At 28.4% G+C, this 20951-nt stretch overlaps 1 protein-coding gene across 1 annotated transcript; it reads right to left on the bottom strand.

Moving 5' to 3' along the window:
- Positions 1-308: 308 nt before the first annotated feature.
- Positions 309-20699, bottom strand: LOC107443690 (serine-rich adhesin for platelets-like). Its single transcript, XM_016057638.3, has 2 exons — positions 20489-20699; positions 309-4739 (listed from the first exon to the last, which is right to left on the bottom strand). Exon 2 carries the CDS (start codon positions 4715-4717, stop codon positions 2495-2497), a length of 2223 nt encoding a protein of 740 aa, XP_015913124.1. The 5' UTR covers positions 4718-4739; positions 20489-20699; the 3' UTR covers positions 309-2494.
- Between the last annotated feature and the right edge of the window lie 252 nt (positions 20700-20951).

The raw sequence follows: 20951 nt of genomic DNA on the forward strand, positions 1-20951 counted from the left end.
ACGATGAGGTCTCGAGTAGAGGAAACATTTTTGTCATATATTTGAGAGTTCGCGTTTCGTCACAAATCACGTAATTTCGTGATAAAATGATTTTCAAAATTATAACGAAATACTGCTTAAGGATTACTGAATTGTCAAAAGCGAGAATTTTATTTCTGAAAATGTGTAATCATTAATTCTGAAAATATTATTTTTTTAACAAAAGCATTATCACCTGAATTGCTAAAAAAAGTTTTTGTGCATAATTTAAAAAAAATTTCTCCAAGGAGAAAAAAAAATTATTCGAAGAAACATCAACTGAAGAAATCTTTGTTTTTTTTTCTGAAGTGCTTTGATTTCAAAAATTAAAGATTTTAATTAATAAACTTAAAATTTTGTACAATCTTTTGTATTGATATCTACATTTTTTAATTTCTTTTTATCATTGACATTTAAAATTATCATTAAACAAGTTCACAAAAACAGAATTATTAAAAATTTCAATATTTAGGATTAATATTAAATTTTAAACTCATATTTGAAATCAGTTTTTTAATTACGGTTTTAACATTATCTATCTATAAATGACCAAAATATTTAAAAATGCCATTTATAGACGGCGATAATTTAAACTATATCATTATGAATACAATCAAATGTAAAAGGCGCAATTTGATCCGCCATAGCTTTAGTTTATTAAGTAAAATAAAACGCAAAAGTCAAGTAATTAGAAACATGTTTTAGCTAATTATAAATAAAACGTATTTTTTTGAAAAATAAAGCGCTCGAAGCAAAAAAGCATATCTTAAAGCTGCTACAAAAAATATTTGAATGTCTAAAAATACAATAACAGTGCTTTAATATGATCTAATATAAAATTATTGTGAAACTGAAGCAGTTTTTGTCAATATTCTTTACACGATATACTTTATACTTTCAACATCAATAATTAAAAATTGCCGAAGATTTACAAATTATAACACAAACACTTTATTAATATTTAATACAATATAAAATTAGTAAGGAACTGAAGCAGTTTTTATCTGTATTTTTAACATGATAAAACTTACATTTTCAACATCAATAGTTTGAAATTTGCTTGTATTTTGTACATATATATATATTTAACAACATGGATTATATATTAATTGTATTATTCTTAAATATTTACAATAAACTCTGTCTTCATTATAGTTTTCCATAAGTAAAATTACCACACTTTAATAAATTCCGGGTCAAAATACGGTATAAAGTATCGGCACTTTTGGAGCATCCAACATCCAAATCCATATTACCGTAAAATCAATTTTTTACGTAAAATATTATACTGTAATTTTTACAGCGATATTTAAGTAGAGTTATTTATTTAATTAGAGTGAATATTTTACGGTATATTAGATTTTATGTTCCTAAACATGTTCCGGTGAAAGGGAATTTTATGGTAAAAACTACCTTTTTACCGTAAAATTTGATTTCATCCGGAATTTTTTAAAGTGTAAACTAGATATTATTTTATTCATAGTGATTAGTCATTTTAAAACCTATGCTGACTTTAAACATGATTTAGATAAGGTCATTAAAATTAGTTTTGATTTCAATGATAGTCAACGCACTAACATGAGTCAGAGCTTCTTAAAACAGGAGGAAAATAAAAGGAAGGGATATTAAATTATTTTTAAGGGTTGGTTCACCTTCGTAAATATCGCTTTCTAAATATTCTAATTACTAAGTTCTTATAATTTGATGATAAATTAATCTTTAATGGCATTTGATTTGTTCTGAACGATGTAATTTTTATGCGATTTCATTGATTTGTTTTTTATTCCTTCTGAATCATTATTCTTGGAAAATAAATCTGCGAATTTATCACGAATATTTTTTAAAAATTCTGTAACGAAATATTTTTTAAAGTAATTTAATGTATAAAAGTAATAGTTTTTGGAAAATTTGTTTTGAATTTTACCATGAATCCTTTTGTGAAAATTCTAAAACGATATTGCTTTTTAAACAGTTTTTAACGCACAGTCAATTTAACATGCAGAAATTTTTTCATAAAAAGGTCAAAGTTGTAATAGTTTTTCATAGTGAGCACTTTTTTTAAAAAACGCATCAAGGTAAAGTACTAAAAAAAGAGTTAATAAAAACTTTCTTTAAAAATGAATGATAAAATGGATGGACAGGATGTGATTTTGATTGAAAAAAGTCTTTTTGAAGAGTAATAAAAACTCATATCAATAATATTAAAATATGGAAAAAAATATGCTTTGTTTTTAAAGCACATAATATGATCAATTTTAGATAGAGGTTTGCTCATATAAGTAACATCAAATTTCAGGTATATTTAACACTAGTGATCTTTACATCAAGTGTTACTGATAAAAAATTGACAAAAGATGTTAAAAGACAAAATATTAATCTAAATGGACTTGGCACATTTATCTTAGTCACTTTTGCCATTTAGTGTATCACAGAACCAGTAACAAATTAAATTAGTTAAAAGAGATTTTTTAAGTAATTATGGATCCTTCGGGGAAATTTGAGTTTGAGAGCGATCTAGTCTATGCGTTGATCCCCCTTCTTCAGCAAATGAATCTAAAGCACCTTGTCGAAGAAGAGGAAATCTTTTGATGGAAGGTGCTCTTCTTTCTGGCAGACTTTCAGATCTAGTTTTCCTTGGAGAAAAAGCTGCTGGTGATGGTAAAGTTGGAGATGAGGGCTTGGGGCTAAGAAATCGTTGAGTTGACGCAAATAATGTATCCTCAGGAATTTTTACGTTACAGCTTTCTAAGGAATGTTGATGTCTTTTTGGACTTCCAGAAGCTCTAGTTTGGGATCTTGTTTGTATTTGAGCTGATTCCAAAGAACTGTGTTTTCTTGGGCTACTTTTCGGTCCTTTTTCAACTTGATCTGGTTCTAAAGTAATCGATACGTGTTTTCGAACTGACTCAGAGACTGAGTGAACTTTACGTTTTGTATTTTCATACTTCATTCCACCATGAGATTTCATAGCACTCATACTTTCCTGAGCCTTTTTCTCTTTTGCGATTGTTTCCTGACTGTAATCAAAGGCATCAGAGGTAGAAGGGCTTCCGCAAAATACGAGTGGTGAATTGATATCTTGTGAAGATCCCATAGAATTTAGAGAACTGATATTTACTAAACTCATATCAGTTTGCGTTGGAGAAAATTGACTCGTTATGCGAGATGAAAAGGGATTTGAAATCACTGATTCTATACTAAGACCTGGAGAGTCCTTTTCTGAACAGTCAAAAGAAAAATTTGTAGAAAAATTGGAGTAGACTGAACAGGTGCCTGGTGTTTGAACTTCCATGGATTCTGATTTATTTTCAGTATTACTAAATGAAGTGTGACATTTTGATGCCCACATTTCAACAGTGGTTTTATCTTTGCTAGAAATTGAATGATTGTCTGAATAACTCTGATTTGATTGATCATTACCTTTTGATTCCAAAGAATCAAGAACTATTTGTGGGGTTGAAGAAAGTTCTTGATTAGTGAAGACACTGTCATCTAAATCAGTTGATAAAAAAAGTTCATCGTCCCCAAACGAATGCATATCACTGTGTTGACTGAATTTGGTACACCTGCTATCATCAGAGTACTCTGGTTTAAGAGGAGATCTTTTTTGATTTTTCATTTCATCATGCACTTTTAGAGTGACAGCTCCTTGGGGGAGATAAATATCTACTGACATAGAACCACTTGAGCTAGTAGCACATGACGTTTGGAAAGTCAATGTTTGTAACCTATTTATATCCGATGGCTGGAGGTTAGATTTTGTTGCTGATTCCACCGATTCATTTTCATCGTTTTCACCATGTATTCTTGAGGATCTCGGACAGTCCATTGATACAGCTTGTCGATATGTATCAGGCGCCACGGAGAGTAATTGTGGCTTTGAAGCTCCAGTAATAGTTTTAAGACCACCTCCGTAAGTGGTGCGTTGCGAGGGCTGGGGTGTGCTTGCTTCTAATAACGTTATAGCTTCTGGAAAATTATTACCATGAGGATCTCGTTGCAGTTTAGCTAAACTGGGTTCAGAGGGACATTTTCTTAACCCAATGTTTTGAGAATTTTTCGTAGTTGCTTGATTCAAGGCAATTTTGTTTGTATCAACACTGTTTTGCAGATATTTGCTGAAATTCACTAAAGCTTGAGTTACCGCTGTTCGAGTATCTGCTGTATCTTCACTGCTTCTTTGTTGTGAAAGAAATCTTTCCCATGAAGCTTTGCTGGATCTACCAGAAGGAGTACTTCCACTTCCGCCAGAAACTACATGGATTCTTGTGCGTTTGAACCATATTGGAACGATTTTGGCTGCTGTATCCCGAGCTTCAAATGTCATAACGCAAGCGGCCACTATTGTAAATCCACCTATTCCCATTACAACTGGTCCTAAGTATGTGAGAAACCCTAAGTTAGAATCTTTAGCTTCATTTTTTACCCATACAGTTGTGTTACCTTTTGTCTCTTCTACTTTTGATAAATGATCGGTATAAAAACCTAAAGTAGCCATAACAGCCCCAATGATTATACAAAGAAATCCTACAGTCATAGCTTTGCAAGCAGACCATAGACATTTGTCTGTAACTTTTCCTCTTACCGCCATGACATTCCAGTTAGGACGTACTGTTCCAGTAGCAGCAGTACCTTTGCTTCCGGATGAAGTTTCAGCACTGGAATCTTTTTCTCCGTTTCTTTCTTTTGCATTTGCCATTTTTTTTGGCTTAAGCTCTTATCTGAAAAAAAAAATCACTTGTTATTATGAAAATAAATGAAATATTATGTCAACTTAAAAATATATTTTTCCCAATCTGATAATAAACAAGTTATGAAAGGTTTATAAGTATGCTGTTTCTTTATATAAATTTTTAAATCAACGGATAAGAACAAAATTAACGTAAGGCTTTTTTTTTTTAACTATCCATAGTAGTTTTCAGTTTCAAAAACTGTTATTTACACCTGAAATCCAATGTCTTTCTGTAAGCTAGATAAGGAAGTTATATGATTCGTCAATAAACTAATTTATACTGTATAATGAAGTAGATAAGTGTTCTACTTGAATACGAAAAATTGTAATGAGTTGTAAGTGCAAAGTTGTAAATTTCTAAGAAAATCTAATTAAAAGCTGCAATAAAAATACCGGGAATATAGCAAACACATCAAGTGATATTTTTTCGATATGGAATCTAAATCTTCATTTCATTTCCTCTGCATTGTTTCATTAGTTTTATCAGTTTTTTAAATTTACTTCGGAGAAAAAATAATTAGTGATATAGTCTTTTTCAAACTCGATTTTCATTTTAAGTAAATGAAAAAAAAAAAGAAAAACTCCTTGTAATAGTATAAAGTTAAAAAAAGAAGCATCGATTTAAAGAACCATATTTTAATGTATTTCCCGTTGCTTGAAAAAGCTCATATTCTGAGAATAATCTATCAAACGCCAACCGGCCTGTGTAGGGGGCAGGGAACTGTCCTTACATCAGAAAGGTCCTGGGTTCGAATCCCGGGCAAGGCATGGATGTTTCTTTCTCTCTCTGTGTGTTCTATGTCCTTTCTCCTTTGTGTGTGAATGTGACCCGCCCTATAAACGGGTTGTGAATGGCGTGGCAGAAGTCGAACTCCTGGCCATAGATGGCGCCACTGTAAAAAAACAGGAACAATCACATCCCCACTGCCTAAACAGGCATACGACCAAAAAAAAAAATCTATCAAACTGTGCTACTTCATCGAGCTGTAAACTCAGTCACTGAAGTTCGTTAATGTGTTCGTTCTATGCGTCCTTGTTTTTTTTTAATCATTTACAGTAAAGACATTTTCTTAACTTTTTTATTTATAAAATCAATGTTTCAAAATATTATAATTACTTATTTTAATTAATTATTATAATACTTGCAATTACTTTTAAAATATTAATATACTTTTAAAATATTAATATTATACATTTTGAAACATTTTTTATTATTCATTTTTTAAAAGTATTAATTTTAAAATTCTTTAATTATTAATATTTGATGCAGAACGAGCTAGTTTAATTTTTTCCATGAATGATCATATTTCAGTTGTTAAACGGAGAAAGGAAGGGCACAAAATGCATTAAAAATAAAAAACTTAAAACTTAGAAGACTTAAACATTAAAAAAACTATACTATTTTTTAAAAACCATATGATGTTATTCTAATTTAATAAAGTGACATAAATTAAGGATAATTAGTTGAATTAAAAAAATATGCTAAAGCCTTTAAAAGCTGTTATTTTGTGAAAAGAAAATTATTCTTTTCTGTAACAGTTATAGAGACTGTAAATGAAATTTCTCTTAAAAAATTGAAATAAAGTTTTGTTCTATATTAATTAATTTTTCAGCATTAACTAAAATTAAATCATGCATTACAAGCAATGTAGCAGTTTATTGATAATTCTTTTTTATATTTTACTGATGATGTCATGGATCATGAGACGACGTTAGTCCCATCTTTTTTGTTTTTTTTAAAATCATAAGCTGTAGTTTTTTTTCCAAATATATAGCATTTTCAGAGTATTGATTGTCATTTTAAATAAGTCACAAGAAATCTTTCTTCAAGTTTTAAATTCTTTTCTGAAGGCATAAGCAAGGGTTCGTGACTTGATCCTTTCAACAACTACCATGTTTTAACCTATAATCAAAATTTTAGTACTTATTGGGTACTTTTTCTGCTCTAATGAGTACTTTTTTTTTATAAAAAAATACCTTAACATGAAGGCAGTTATTAAAAGTTTGAGCCCGTTACTTTAGTGCAGATAACGATTGATTAAGAAAATAGATCATGATTATGGATAAATGAAATGATTTCTTCATCTCGTTTAGAGAAACTGGAGTGAAGTTTAACATAAAGGAATTCTTATTATTACACATATGATGCCAGGAAAAGTTTTGGTAATATAAATATTTTTAGCATAAACCAATATTTTGGGCGATGTTCTTAGTATATGATCACAGAAATCGACAAAGCTCAATATTTCAGATGATAACCTTCTTTTTATGAAATTTCATAGATGCTATACCAAACCCGAATCAGACACAAAGAAAAAAAGAATAAAATAATGGAGAAACTTATAAAAAAATGTATGTAATAATAGATTTTTACCAACTCGCCCTCACTGGGATTGACAGAAAGTGACCCTGATCTCAAGGATATACGTTACTTTTAAAATGAATCTTTACTTTTTTCTTTACCTAAATTGATGTGTATTCATGACAAAGATACATGATATTCCTAAGTGCTTATCTGAAATCAAATAATCAGAACAATGATAGTAAATGTGTCCGTAAAGCAAATGATGTTATTCATATATTTTTCTTTGCGGAATTTGTTAAATGAAATATGTAGAACCATAGCATTACTTCATTAGATAACATAATTAACGAGCTCCGCTCAAGTATAAATAACATTAAATATTTAAATAATTTTGAGTTTAATTATTTTAGAGTGCATAGATTCAACAAAACTTATATATAGGACATTAGGAATAATACTCATTTAAAAGTACAAAACATAATAACTACATATTTTTACTTACATCAATTTCGCCATAACAATTTCAACCGACAATTCAACTTATTTACTGATAATTTAAATCAAAAATTAAATAATGGAGTTAAAAAGACCTTTAAAAATAATCATATTTATTATATCAACACAAATTTCATTTCTTTTAAAGAAAAGAAATTTGATAAGATATTTAATAAACGAAATCCTGAAATTTATTTTAAATTTATTAATTTAGTTCACTGTAAAAAAATTGTGTTGGCAATATAAATATTTTTTAGCATAAAACCAATATTTTGGACGATGTTCTTAGTATATGATCACAGAAATCGGCAAAGCTCAATATTTCAGATAATAACTTTTTTTACGCTGAACATTTTAAAAGTGAAGATTATCAATTATGTTATCACTAAGTATTTTACAGTTATTTATCTGAGAACAATAAATTTCACAAACAAGAACTACATTGCCATTTTTGCGGACACTGGAACAGATGTTACGAGCTCCTTTCTTATATTTCATGCAGTTTATCCATTTCTCAATAAGGTTAGAAAGAAAATTGTGATCAATATTATTTTTCAATACTATCTCTAACTTCATCTTCAGAATCACTACATTGCTTTTTGAGTATCCTCTATCTTTTGCTTTCGTTTAATATCTATTTGTTACAAGTGTATTTTTATGCGTGTCTCTTTGTCACACGTGTTCTTGTTCAGTTAAAAGTCTCAACTAATGATGATTTTTCAAACATTTCTTACTTATTTTGATATCTTTGTAATATCTTTCTTAGGGTGGTATTTATGTAACAGCCCTAAGTAGTTTAATTATTTATTGTGAATTTTTTTTTAATAATTAGGAAATAATCATGTTTTATCACAATTTATTGCCTTATTAATTCATTAGTAAACATTTTTGTAGACTATATACGAAACTACTGTTTAACAACCTTTCCATTGCTCAATGAATAATATTTTAAACTTGAATATTTCAAACATGCAAGCTAGGCCTTTTGAAATGACTTTCATTTTCATGCAAAAAGTGATCGATATTTTAGATTTTTAAATTTCATTAAATTTATTAAAATAAACTTAGATGAAGTGATTTGCGTTTTCAAAGCTATAAAGATGATAAGTATAAAGAAAGCTAACATAAGAAACATTTATATTAACTATTTTTCCAGTTTTATGTAAGGACATTTTTAATTTAAATTTATTGAATTTATTAGCTGGTCTCAAAGAAAGTCTTTTTGTCCATAGCAGAAAGAAATCATACGTAGTATAACATATTTATGAAATTTTCAACTATATTTTGATAGTCAAAAATTTAATAAGAACAAATCAAATGTAAAAGTAAGCAATTCAAAAATATTTTTTTATTAGAAATTATATGTCAAAATAACATAATTATCTTACAATTTTTCATTTAATTGTTTTAATTTAATGAAGGTATGGAATTTACTTTAAAAGAAAAGTTGTTGAACTACAAATTGTGTTGAAGTTGCTAAATATATAGAACATAAAATATATAATATACGTATAGCAAATAGAAATTTAAAAAAAAAATTAGAAAAATTATTCTAGAGCTTAAAGGAAGATTTAAAATCAAAAAGTTAAAATTGAAAATTAAGAAAAATATTTATGAAAAATATTTATTTAACATACACTAAAATAAATAAATTAATTAAAAATAAATTAATTACTAAAATATGTAACACCGTATTATGTAACACATTGTTATGCTTTTTCAAAGGTACTTTCTGGAAGCATATCAATATTGCCAAAGCAAAAAAATAATAATACAAATGTGACGGGGTGCAGGAAAAAATTAGTTTGAATTCATTTCGATAAAATTATTTCAATAAAATGTATAAAAAAACATAAATTAAACAAATACGTAAAATAAGTATATTATAAAATAGAGTGAGAAAAAAAGCTTATTTCTCACGTGCGGATCTAAAGTAAATGATTTGTAAAATATGTTACCAAAAACAGTAAAGTAAGTTACCAAGTTAGACTGTATTAATTCAAGGACAGTGTTATTTCAGACTTAAAGAAATTGAGTTATCTTCTTGAATATACTTGCTACCAAGTTCATATCTATTATTGCCAAATCTCCCCCAATTATATTATATATCCATTAGACTGCAAAAATCTTTGCAGTCTAATGGATATATAACATAATCTTATCATAATAGTCTGTGTTTAGTCCATCTTTAAGATTTACGTTATAAAACTCAAATAAGTGTTAAGTTAGATTATATTGTGAAATTTCATTGATGTATATAAACAACTTGTAATCAAAATCTTTAATTCGGAGATCTTATAAGCTTACATTATTTGAAAATGTAAACAAACGTTTTAGCGAGTGCGAGTTGAGCAGTCATTTGAATAGTTCAGACAGGTTTCACATGAAATCAATTTTAATTTATCCACTTTTCAGATTAAATTTCGGTAAGTATGTTGAATAATGAGCGCGATTGCCTAGTGGTTAAGGTACTGGACTGCCATTGTGAAGAACTGGGGATTGATTCCCAATGGTGACTTAAAGCCCACCCAGCTTCATATTGATTGGTACCAGCTTGGCTGGGAAGTAAAGGCGGCATGAGCGCAGTATTGTCCACTTTGCCACAATCAGGCCATCGATCACGAAATTGCGGAACCTTAATTATGAACCACTGGCCCACAATGGGTGGTTGCGGAAATGCATTATTTTCAATAATGTATACTATTTTTATAGTTTTTACATAATTGAAAATTTTTTTTGTATCTCGAAAAATTAGTTTATATTAACATTAATTTGCATTTCGCACATTGTAGTTCAAAATTATATCTTTATTTTTAAGGTTATAAAAAAGGGTAATGTTAAGCTTTTAAGTTCATAAAAATTCTTTAAATTAAGAAACGATAAAGATATACAATTGAATTGCATAAAAAATACAAATTTTATTAGAAGAGGAATTAGAAATTTTATTACTTTTTTGCATAGATATAATTATCTGTGCAAAAATTGTTAAACGATTGAAAATTCCAAGACCCAGTACCACGTATACGTTGACTCGTTTTAGAGTAACGTATTTTAGAGTTTAGAGAATAAATCATTTGCGGTTACGTCCTGGATGTCTCAAATGTACAGCAAAAATTTAAATTAAATTTATAAGTAAGTGAAATAGAAGACTTCTGGAAAGTAAAGTAAAAAAATTAAAAATGTTCAAATTGATGTGGTAAAATAGTGACCGCTTAGAGAAAATATACGTTCTCGAATTCATGGCCAAAAACCGTTTTTTAGATGTGGAAATAAGGGGTTGAGACTCATCAAAATTAGACATTAAGTCAATGGAACATTTTAAGTTATAAACCGAAGTAAAATGATGAATTTATGCATAAAATAATTTTTGGAGGAAGAATGCTTGAAAGTTATAAAGGTCACAGTGTGAAACACAGAGGTAATATAATGGTATGGAATGTTTTTTGGAGGATGATGACTTGTATATTTGGTGCAAATGAAGGATACAATGGACAGAAACATGCACCAGAATATCTTTATTTGTTATATTGGTTCTTCTAGAGCAAAAAAAAACATTGTACTCTATTTTCCCAAAAAGGTAATGACCTTAAACACACATCTGAATTGCGTATCAACTCTTTGAAGTCAAAAGAGAAGGTCATGGCCTTCACAATCACCAGATCTCAATCCGAGTGAGAAACTAGAGAGAGTTGGATAGTGGCTTAAGCGAATCTTCAAATTTTTAGATCGCACCTGGAGGTTCACTAAACATTTCAGAATTAAGTTTCTTGAAGTCCAAAATTGTGTACATTCATGATACATACTTAAAAGTAGAGAGAAACAAGAGCAATACAAAGGCTTATTTAAATCATTTATGTTAAATAATAGAACTTTACATTTATTCAGATTGAAAGCTAAAAAAAGTATTTCAAGTAAAATTTATTTTCTTTTTTCATGCATTGTCTATTGTGAAAACTATTCTTATTCTTGTGCAAAGATTATGTTTATTGTAATATAGCATCATCTCTTTACAGTGAGATTTTTAATTTGTACCCTATCCTTCTTCTACTCTTTCCATACCTTCTTACCCATCATTTTGCAGTTCAAGTCCTTTGTTTGCATGATTGCATGAATTATTCACGGTATAGTTCAGTGGCACAACGTAACGTAATGGTAAAGAATAATGACCTATGTATTTATTAGTAATAGCAATTTTTTAAATTTAATTTAATTAGACACTTTAAAATGGCGTGCATCAGACAGTGTGCCTGAGTCTAGTCTTTTATATATATAAATATAATATATATATGTAACTTGCAATATTTAATTTTATCTAAACTCTTCGGATTCAACCTAAAACACATTTGTATTTATGATTGGTTAAGACTGCAAAAAACTCGTTGAAACCTTCAAAAACTAAAACAATTATAGAATACTCAAAAAATTAAAATGCGTCTTTGAACGTACTGCGTAATTATGGGTGCATTTGAATTAAACTAACATATAAATTACAATACATTAAAGTAATAGTGATATAGTTATAGAGTTATATATATATAGTTCAAAATACATACGTATTTCAATTTCTATAATCANTATATATATATATATATATATATATATATATATATATTAAGATATATTTATTTTTGTGGCATGTTTTCATTGCAGCATACTTTTAAATCACTTAAGTTCTGACTGTGGAATATATTTGAATATATCAAATCAGGTTATATTTTTTGTAAAAGAAAATTAAATCTAAAAAGTGAATCATGAGTTGTTTTCCTATATAAATATATTTGTGTATCGTTGATTTCAAAAATGACTTATGTCTGACTAATATATTTAAATTTAAGTAAACGTGTTCAAAATTGGAGACTTCAATCGTTTTTACTCAGATTGAGATTTCAAATTTAGATCGCGTGGTATATTAATGAAATTTAAAAGAAACTAAAAGAGTTTCAATTCCTCATTTTGTATTTATCAGGATATTTTGTAATAATAGGAGTAATTAGTGATAATTAGCCTAATTGATAGTAATTCTTAATAACATGTTTTTACCAGGATAGTCTTATTTTTGGACAATGGGTATCTTATCAGACCAAAAGAAAAACCTATAAAGTTTCACTTTAATATTTTGTAATTATCGGGGTATCTAGGGATAATCAGCTGAAAATTTCGAGTAATCCTTTATAAGACGTTTTCTTTTATATTGATGTTTCACTTTCGGACCCTGTGTTCTTCCTTATGATATAAATATCAAAATTAAAAAAAGTTTCATTTGAACATTTTTTAATTATCGGGATAATTAGTCTAATTTAATGTAAAGCCAAATGTCCTGCTGTGGACTGATCGTTAAGACACGGTTTCCATCAGATCACCGAAGTCAAGCATCACTGGGTGTGGTCAGTGTGCGGGTGTATGACCACTTGGATTAGTCTGCGTAGGGTTCGAGGGTGTGCGATATTGGTCCTCGTTAAACTGTTCTACCGTAAAGTGCTTGACTTCGCGTGCAGGTCGTTGGGCTACCGAAGCGGGGGTGCCATTCCCTCTGCAGAGGATCAAAATTGTGATGGCATGTCTTCGGATCATCCTCAGGGATGTTTCCCAGACCTTCGGCAATAGCCCATTGTGCAGCTCTAGTTCGACGTAAATTAACTACAACAACAACAAGTAAAGCCAAATAGCATGTTTTTGCCTCAATAGAAGTCTCAAATTTGAACCATGCACTGTTAGAATTTTCAGTCTAATTTTAAAGTAAAATAATAGGTAGCAGTCTATCCATCCAATTAACCATAAAGTTCACGGTTGGGAACATTTCTTTACCATTACAGTTTTGAAACCATTTACAATTTGCATGGTTTCGAAACCCTGAAAATGAAGATTTTAGTTAGATAATGGATATTGGAGTTAGGTTGTAGTTGAGCTGAGTTTTGGAACCAAAGATTTCATAGATGTTATACAAAACCCAAATCAGACACAAAGGAGAAAAAATAAAATAAGGGAGAAAATTAAAAAAAATGTATGTAATAATAGGTCTTCACCAACTCCCCCTCACAACCTTCCTTAGATATCAAAATTAATGAGCTCCGCTATGGCATTAAATGAGCTCCGCTAAATGGCATTAAATATTTAAATAGTTTTCAGTTTTATTACTTTAGAGTACATAGATTCGACAAAACTAATATACTATACATAGGGAATAATTATTTAAAAGTACAGAAGATAATAACTACATATTTTTATTTACATCAATTTTGCCTTAACAATTTCAACCAACAATTCAACTTATTTACTTATAATTTAAATCAAAAATGAAATAATAGAGTTAAAAAGATTTTTAAAAATAATCATAGTTATTATATCAACACAAATTTTATTTCTTTCAAAGATTTCATAATTTTTAAAAAGACTCATAATTTTCTTAAATGGACCAGAAAATGTTTATTTCTTTTTAACAATTGTTACATTAAAAATTAAAAAAACAAACAAACAAACTACTTAACCTTTTTTTTTAATATTTTCAACAAATAAATGAATAAGGCAACTTTGAGCAGTTATTTTTTTCTTTCCCTGATACTGTCTAAATTATTAGTAAGTTTTCTTATATTGTACGAGGAGAACAAGGGGAAACTCCTTTTCATAAGTCACAATGAACCCTTTAGAAAATGGTTTATCAAAAATGAGCAAAATTGTGTCAAAATAGCTCCGAAACAAATAATAGTCTAATTTGAATATCCTATATATTTAAAATCAATAGACTATTGGCTAAAACTTAAGGTATTTAGACTAACCTGTGATGTGAATAAATTAAATTAAATTTTTAAGTAATAATAGGCTTATATTTTTTTTGATAGACTCTAGTTAAAAATGGTTCTTATTTGACAAATTTCTATCTGAACAATTAAGGCATTGTTCTGATGTATTTTAATAAGCTGAAAGGAATAAAGACTATCACGAGTCAACAGGACTAAAAGTTTAGACGTTATTTGTATAAAAAGGTCAATTTTGTATTCCTTTCACTGACTTAGATATTTTTACGCGTCTGAGATTGCTATCTAGATATGTGAAGAATTGTTTCTTTCATACTTTTCGGTGCTAAGTTGCTTTTCGTACTTTCTCATGTACAAATAAAATCAAAGTTAAGTTTATAGAACTAGCAATTTAAAAGAAACAAAGTTTTTTTTAGTATGCAAATTATAGTTTACTTTTCCCCGTCTATACAAAAACTCTTGCAGCTTTGAAACTATTTGCTCCATTGATTGATTAAATTTTTATTGATTTGGATTTATCATTGGAAAAAAACAAGGATAAATGCCTTATTTGTTGATATAGCAATGTCTGACGTGTAAATAGGTATAATAACGAAATTGTACTATTGATACATGAAAACTTCTGTAACTCTTCACTATTAGCCAAATCGATTTTGATTTATCTCATTCGAAGGGATGCTAATTTTCTAAACTTTTTACAAAAAATTTCTAGTCGTAGCTGAGTTTATATTCAATAACGCGATTTTTTGTTTCTTAAATATGATTTAAAGTTTCTTTTCACACCACTACACGTAAATGATTCAAAAGTTCATATGAAACACTACTTTAATCCATCTTTTCTATGCGGAGGCTTCTAAAATGTTGGTAAAGTTACCAAAAATTCCGAAAGCTTTAGTTTTTAATTGTCTACCAGAGTATGAATATTTCTCAAAAGTCATAGAAGTTTGCGCCTCGTATTTGATCTAGAGTAAAACGTTTTTTTATTTCACAAAATTTTAAATTTTTTATTTCACAAAATGAGATGTATTTAAATTAATCAAACCAATTTATTTCCTTTAATATAAATCCGAAATTAAAAAGAAAAGGCAAAAATAACTTTTTATAAAAATAACCTTCTTATTTTAAACTACTAAGAATAGTGAAATAAAATACAGAAATCCTGTTAAAAACAATAGGACAATCCTGTTAAAAACAAATAAAAATATGGACAAATTGCAACAACTTATAAGGACATATAAAAAATACATGAATGATTATTGACAAAAATACAGATTACTGGTAAGGTTAAAGAAAAACAGTAAGAACTCATGACTTTTTGCATTTAGAGTAAGAATCAGAAAGTCATTTTATTGATGCAAGATCAGTTAATATTCGTCATTGAAAAATAAATGAGCTTTCATTTTCAATTGGTGATTAAAGTTATCTAGAATTTCAATGTTTCCGAAATGGCCATAGAAAGTTAAAAAATAATTCTTACAAACTTTAAGATCATGCAACTATTAAACAAACTATAAAATTTAAAATGTGATTTTATATATGCTTCAAGCTTCTTTTTTGTGGGGGGGGATAATATATTTAGACTCAGAATGAGCTACATCATACACTATACCGAAAAATACAAAAACATATAAGGGGAACAAATGCTGTTTGAGTGAAAAGAACCATGACAAAATATACTGGCCTCCAAAAGTTAATTTAAAACTAGTTTTCAGTATCTAATTTGAAATGAGCACAAGAAAGTTTTTTTTTATTGAAATGACACAGGAATATGCTAAAAATTGAAACAAACAAGTGTGCTATTTAAGTTATGAATAACTAAAAAAGTACACTTGTTAGAAAATTCCTCTTTAGGAGAAAGCAATGCTTCGTAGTTTTATGTGGAAAATAGCAGTGAAAAGATTACAAAAATAGGCTTTAGTTATAAAAACATGTCCATCATAACTGCAATACATATTTGGCATCGAAATTTGATGCAGCCAGTTAAGTTGGTGGACACCGAAGATCAGACACTTAGTAACTATTGCTTCAACCATGTAAGGATCGTGGAGGATGACTCAAAGCTGCACCTTGTCTGCCAAGCCAGTGACAAACATTTCTTATTAGTTTCAGTTCTGGAGAACTGGCGGAGTAATTAATTCGATAAAAATATTCTTATCTTGGTTTATTTTTCGCACTTTTTTAGGTGATTAAGGTTCTCTGTCTCTTTTCATCTAAAAATATCTATTATTAAGGACAAACCACCTTAGTTCCAAAATTCGAAAAATTGTTTCTTAAGGAAAGGAAAATTTTATGGTCTTGGAAGGTATCATGATGGAAGGATAAATAAATATAATAAATAACTTTGAAAGTAACATTGTAACTAAAATGAGTATAAAAATGTACTTTTGGAGTCCTATGTTTGCTTTTCAGGAATTCAGTTGGTTATGATTTCATTTTGAAGGTCGACAGCGTACGGTCAGCTAATTTGCAACTCAGTGGCAATAAAATAGCGAGTCGTTAAAACGACTTGCTATTTTTTCGAGGATATTAATCTTGTCTAAAGATGGTTCCAATTACAATACAAATTTTTATTTCCCTTAAAATTTGTTACCTGAACTAAAACAATGTCAATAATCAATTAAAAAAATGCTAAAACAGGGAGCGGGTTATTAAACTCCTCTGGATTTGAAAATCGCGTACGGCCACATGGATCTCATGTTGTCGAGGATTTTCCGGAATGAGAAGATATTAGCCAGATTAATTTGCCCAGTAAGATCTTTAGACCTGAATCCGATAGGGAATGTTTGTGACTACTTTAGCAAATGGCTGCTTTGTGATTTCATCCATAGTTGTAGCATAAGTTAGTTCAAGGGTCAGCTCTTCGCGCTTCAACTCGTGTATATCAATTTAATTAACAGCATTGAAAGTCGAGGCAGCAACACATTGTTTGTAGGACCTATTTTCCATTTCAATTTTGCAGATAAAACTGCGATGTACTATTTTCTCTGAGAAGGAACACTTCTGCCAAATGTGCCTTTTTGATGTAGATAATGTCTTTGTTTAAATATTTGTAAATTTCAATACCCAATTTAATTAAAATAATTTTATTTTACACCTCTTTAAAATTTCTTATCTATATGTTTGTCGACTCATTTTCAAATTAGACACAGAAAACTGGTTGTACTTGAGCTTTTGGAGGCCAGTGTATTTTGTTATGGTTCTTTTTATTCACACAGCTTTTATTCCCGTTATATGTTTTATATTTTTCGGGTTATTAATTTACTTTTATGAATTAATTCACTTTTTGTCATTTTTTCAGTTACTATTGAATTTACTGCTAATTTGAATTACTATTATTCTACTATTATTCTCATCTTAATAAATAGAACTGAAAAACATAAATTATTATTGGAATCGGGAGAAAAGAGAATATATCTTAAATCTATCTTAATGAAATATATCTTAAATTGAATAATTTAAATAAAAATTTAACTAAGTATGGGATTATTTTGTACTTTATAAAAGAGGAGAATCGTTATCTAGTTTCGTTAGTAATTAAAAAAATATGCATGAAATAAATTATCCAAGTGCATATAGAATTCATATGTATGTGATGTTAAGAATAAGGAAAACTATAACATTGAAAATATGATTTAAGATCAATAAAAGGAATGTGCACTAAATACCTCGTTCCAGTTTACTAGGTTACGCTTTTTTTAAAATTTAATTTCTATGGTTTATAAGCATCTTAAAACTAATTAGTTAGTTATAATAAATCGAGTTGTATAGCTTTTTCTCAGTCTGCAGATTATTTTTCGATATAGGATCTTGAATAAAGTTTCTGTTTTATAAAAAAATAGGAGTTATGTGACTACAAACCGTATGATGAGTACTTCATTACTAGTAGATGTTTGATGTAAGATAAAGTTCTTTACGAAATGAAACACATGAAAAACGAAATTTAAACAACATGTGTAACTGAGGAAAAATGCAAAACTTTACAACCGTAGCTTAAAACAAAGGTTTTAAGTAAAATAAACATTTCATTTATCGTAAAAATGGTAGATATGTAATTTTCCGTTATAAGTTAAACTTATTTGTATAAATTATATAGATACAGTATATGTAAATCCAACCACTGATGTAATATGAGATAAATATTCAGAATATGAAACGTAAACATAGTTTTCTAAACTCATTTATGTATGTAATATATAGAAAAACTAGGTTTATAGAATAATAAACAATGACATATACCTTTAAATGAAATACAATATCAGTCTACATCTACATTCATCAACAATGCAATATGTTCAGGTTGTTTGTTTGAATCCCAATTTAAACACGATAATTAAAAATTTTAGAACGATATAGTTTCGTGCCATGCGTTAATTTTTTTTTAATTAGTAAATATAGTTGATTTTTCATGCAGTTCTATGCATTTCATACCCTTATAAACACTTATAAAAGTGTATATGGGCAATTCCGAATCTTCAAGTTGAGTAAATAAAAACACTATGTTTGAGAAAGAAATCGAATAGTTTTACGAAGTGTGCTGTATAATAATTCAAGATCTTAGCTAACAATATACGTTTCTTCTTTCATAGAAGAATAATTTTTTAATATTTGAACATATGATTTTAGACCATTTAATGCAATTTTAAAATACAATTTAAGTAAAATCACATGAGTAGCAATGAAGTATTATTTTTTTGTTACATAGACTATATTTATTTTCTCAAAGAACTTCAACAATATTATATAGTTAATTTATATTTTTATTAAGTGCATTATACAATAAGTAACTTGTATTTTCAATAAGTATTTGTTTTTTTTAAAAATTATAATGATCTATTAAATAAGTTAGTTAGGAAACAACAGAGCTATCTTTTATATTATTATTAATGAATTTCTTATTATCTTTTGCTCAAGTTCAAACTTTATCTTCTACTGAGCATCAAGAAATAAAAAGTGAAACAAAATAAATAAAACAAAATTTAAAAAAAGCACTGTTAGTAAATTTATATCATTGATTATAATGCTAGCAGTTTTGATACTATGATTGAGCATGCTCGTAGCCAAGTTACTCTAAAGTTAAAAATCAAGCTGCACTTGCATGAATACCAATAAAGTAAATATGACGTGCTTTCCACAAAAATATAATCATGGGCTGTTTCATTTTTGCATGAATTGCTTTATTGTATTGATACAATAAAGCAAGAACTGTATTTCATTGCTTTTCATAACTATCACAGTTTATTTAAAGGAAATTTTGAAGAGCTCTAACAATCGATCATTTTTAAGAATTAACTTAAGAAGAAAAGAATTTCCTGATATTAATAATATTGATGCATCTATATTTTCCTGCAGAGTTCTTCTATGTGTGATAAATTAAAATTATTTTAAAAAATTTATGAGTTGATGATTGATTTTTTTCAGTTGAGATTTATTTTCCTATTTTATTATCAATAGTTCATCAGCAATTTATTTCAAAAATATTTGCACATTTGTATATATATTAAAAAATATATTTGCGACACACTTTTTCTAATGAATTGGTCATATCTGAAATATATTCACATTTTTTTAAAATAATCCATTGTCAATTAGTCATAAGATTCAAATTTTAAATATGAATTCGTACCTTATACGTATTATATACCGGAGCTTGATTGCGCAAACTTTTATAAACGTTTGCAACAAATTTCACTTATGTTAAGATGGAAATGATTTAAAAGTGTCTTTAAAATATTATTGGCAAAGTGCAAATTTCTTAAATATAATTTCTTAAATTTCAAAAAAATAAATAAATAAACAAAAAGTAAAATTAAAGTATTAACTGCAATCTAAAAACAAAATTATCTAAAACGTTAACGAATACTTGTTTTCTTAATCCGTAATGAAACTTCTGCTTGCCGAAAGCAACAATTGTTTATCTTTAGCAGAGCAAATAATTGCATTTGCATCTGTCAATAACAGTGAAAGCTGAGATAGTATGTTCAACAGGTAGCAAGCTGTGCACGAAGTCATTCTGGCCTATGCAGACTGGTTGTTTTTATTTATGATTGCCAAAATAATATTATGGTGATCAAGAAAGTCAGATTGGAATTTCTGGATTTAATATTTCATTTTAGATGTGTAATATTTTTCTAATGACCAACATGCATCAGGTACTGTATATGTTTAGGGAAGCATTTCTTTACTTACCTGTAGAGTGGTTGCATAAAGGTTTAGACAGTGAAAAAATAAATACTAGTAGGTAGTTTGAAATTTGTTGATTACATGCTGGAAGTAAATAAGATGCTGATTTGTTTTCGAAATGATTTTGTAATAGAGAATATGGCTGACAGATGAAAGATCGGAAATTTCTCAGTCTTTGCTTCCTTTGGTACCTAAACAGTATTTTGGATCGATGTTTGAGCATGCGCAGGGATGCTGACGAGGGTTGGTCGATGAAAACAGATGAGTGGGCTTGAAATGCGTGGGATTTTGCTTCTATGGATTAAATCCGAAGGCAAAGCAGCTTTTTGGCGTACTGAGTGTCGTTTTCTGCCTATAAGTGCATAAAAGAGTAAAAAAAAAAAAAAAAAAAATACGTAATTGACTTAGAGCTGAAGAAAAGAAAAGAAAGAATAAGCAATTGTTTCTTTAGAAAATTCCTTAACCGAAT

Source organism: Parasteatoda tepidariorum, chromosome X1, assembly GCF_043381705.1.
Source record: "Parasteatoda tepidariorum isolate YZ-2023 chromosome X1, CAS_Ptep_4.0, whole genome shotgun sequence".
NCBI classification, from domain to species: domain Eukaryota; kingdom Metazoa; phylum Arthropoda; class Arachnida; order Araneae; family Theridiidae; genus Parasteatoda; species Parasteatoda tepidariorum.

Excerpts from the sequence above, each read along its gene's own strand:
- LOC107443690 (XM_016057638.3), bottom strand. The coding sequence starts at position 4,717 with ATGGCAAATGCAAAAGAAAGAAACGGAGAAAAAGATTCCAGTGCTGAA.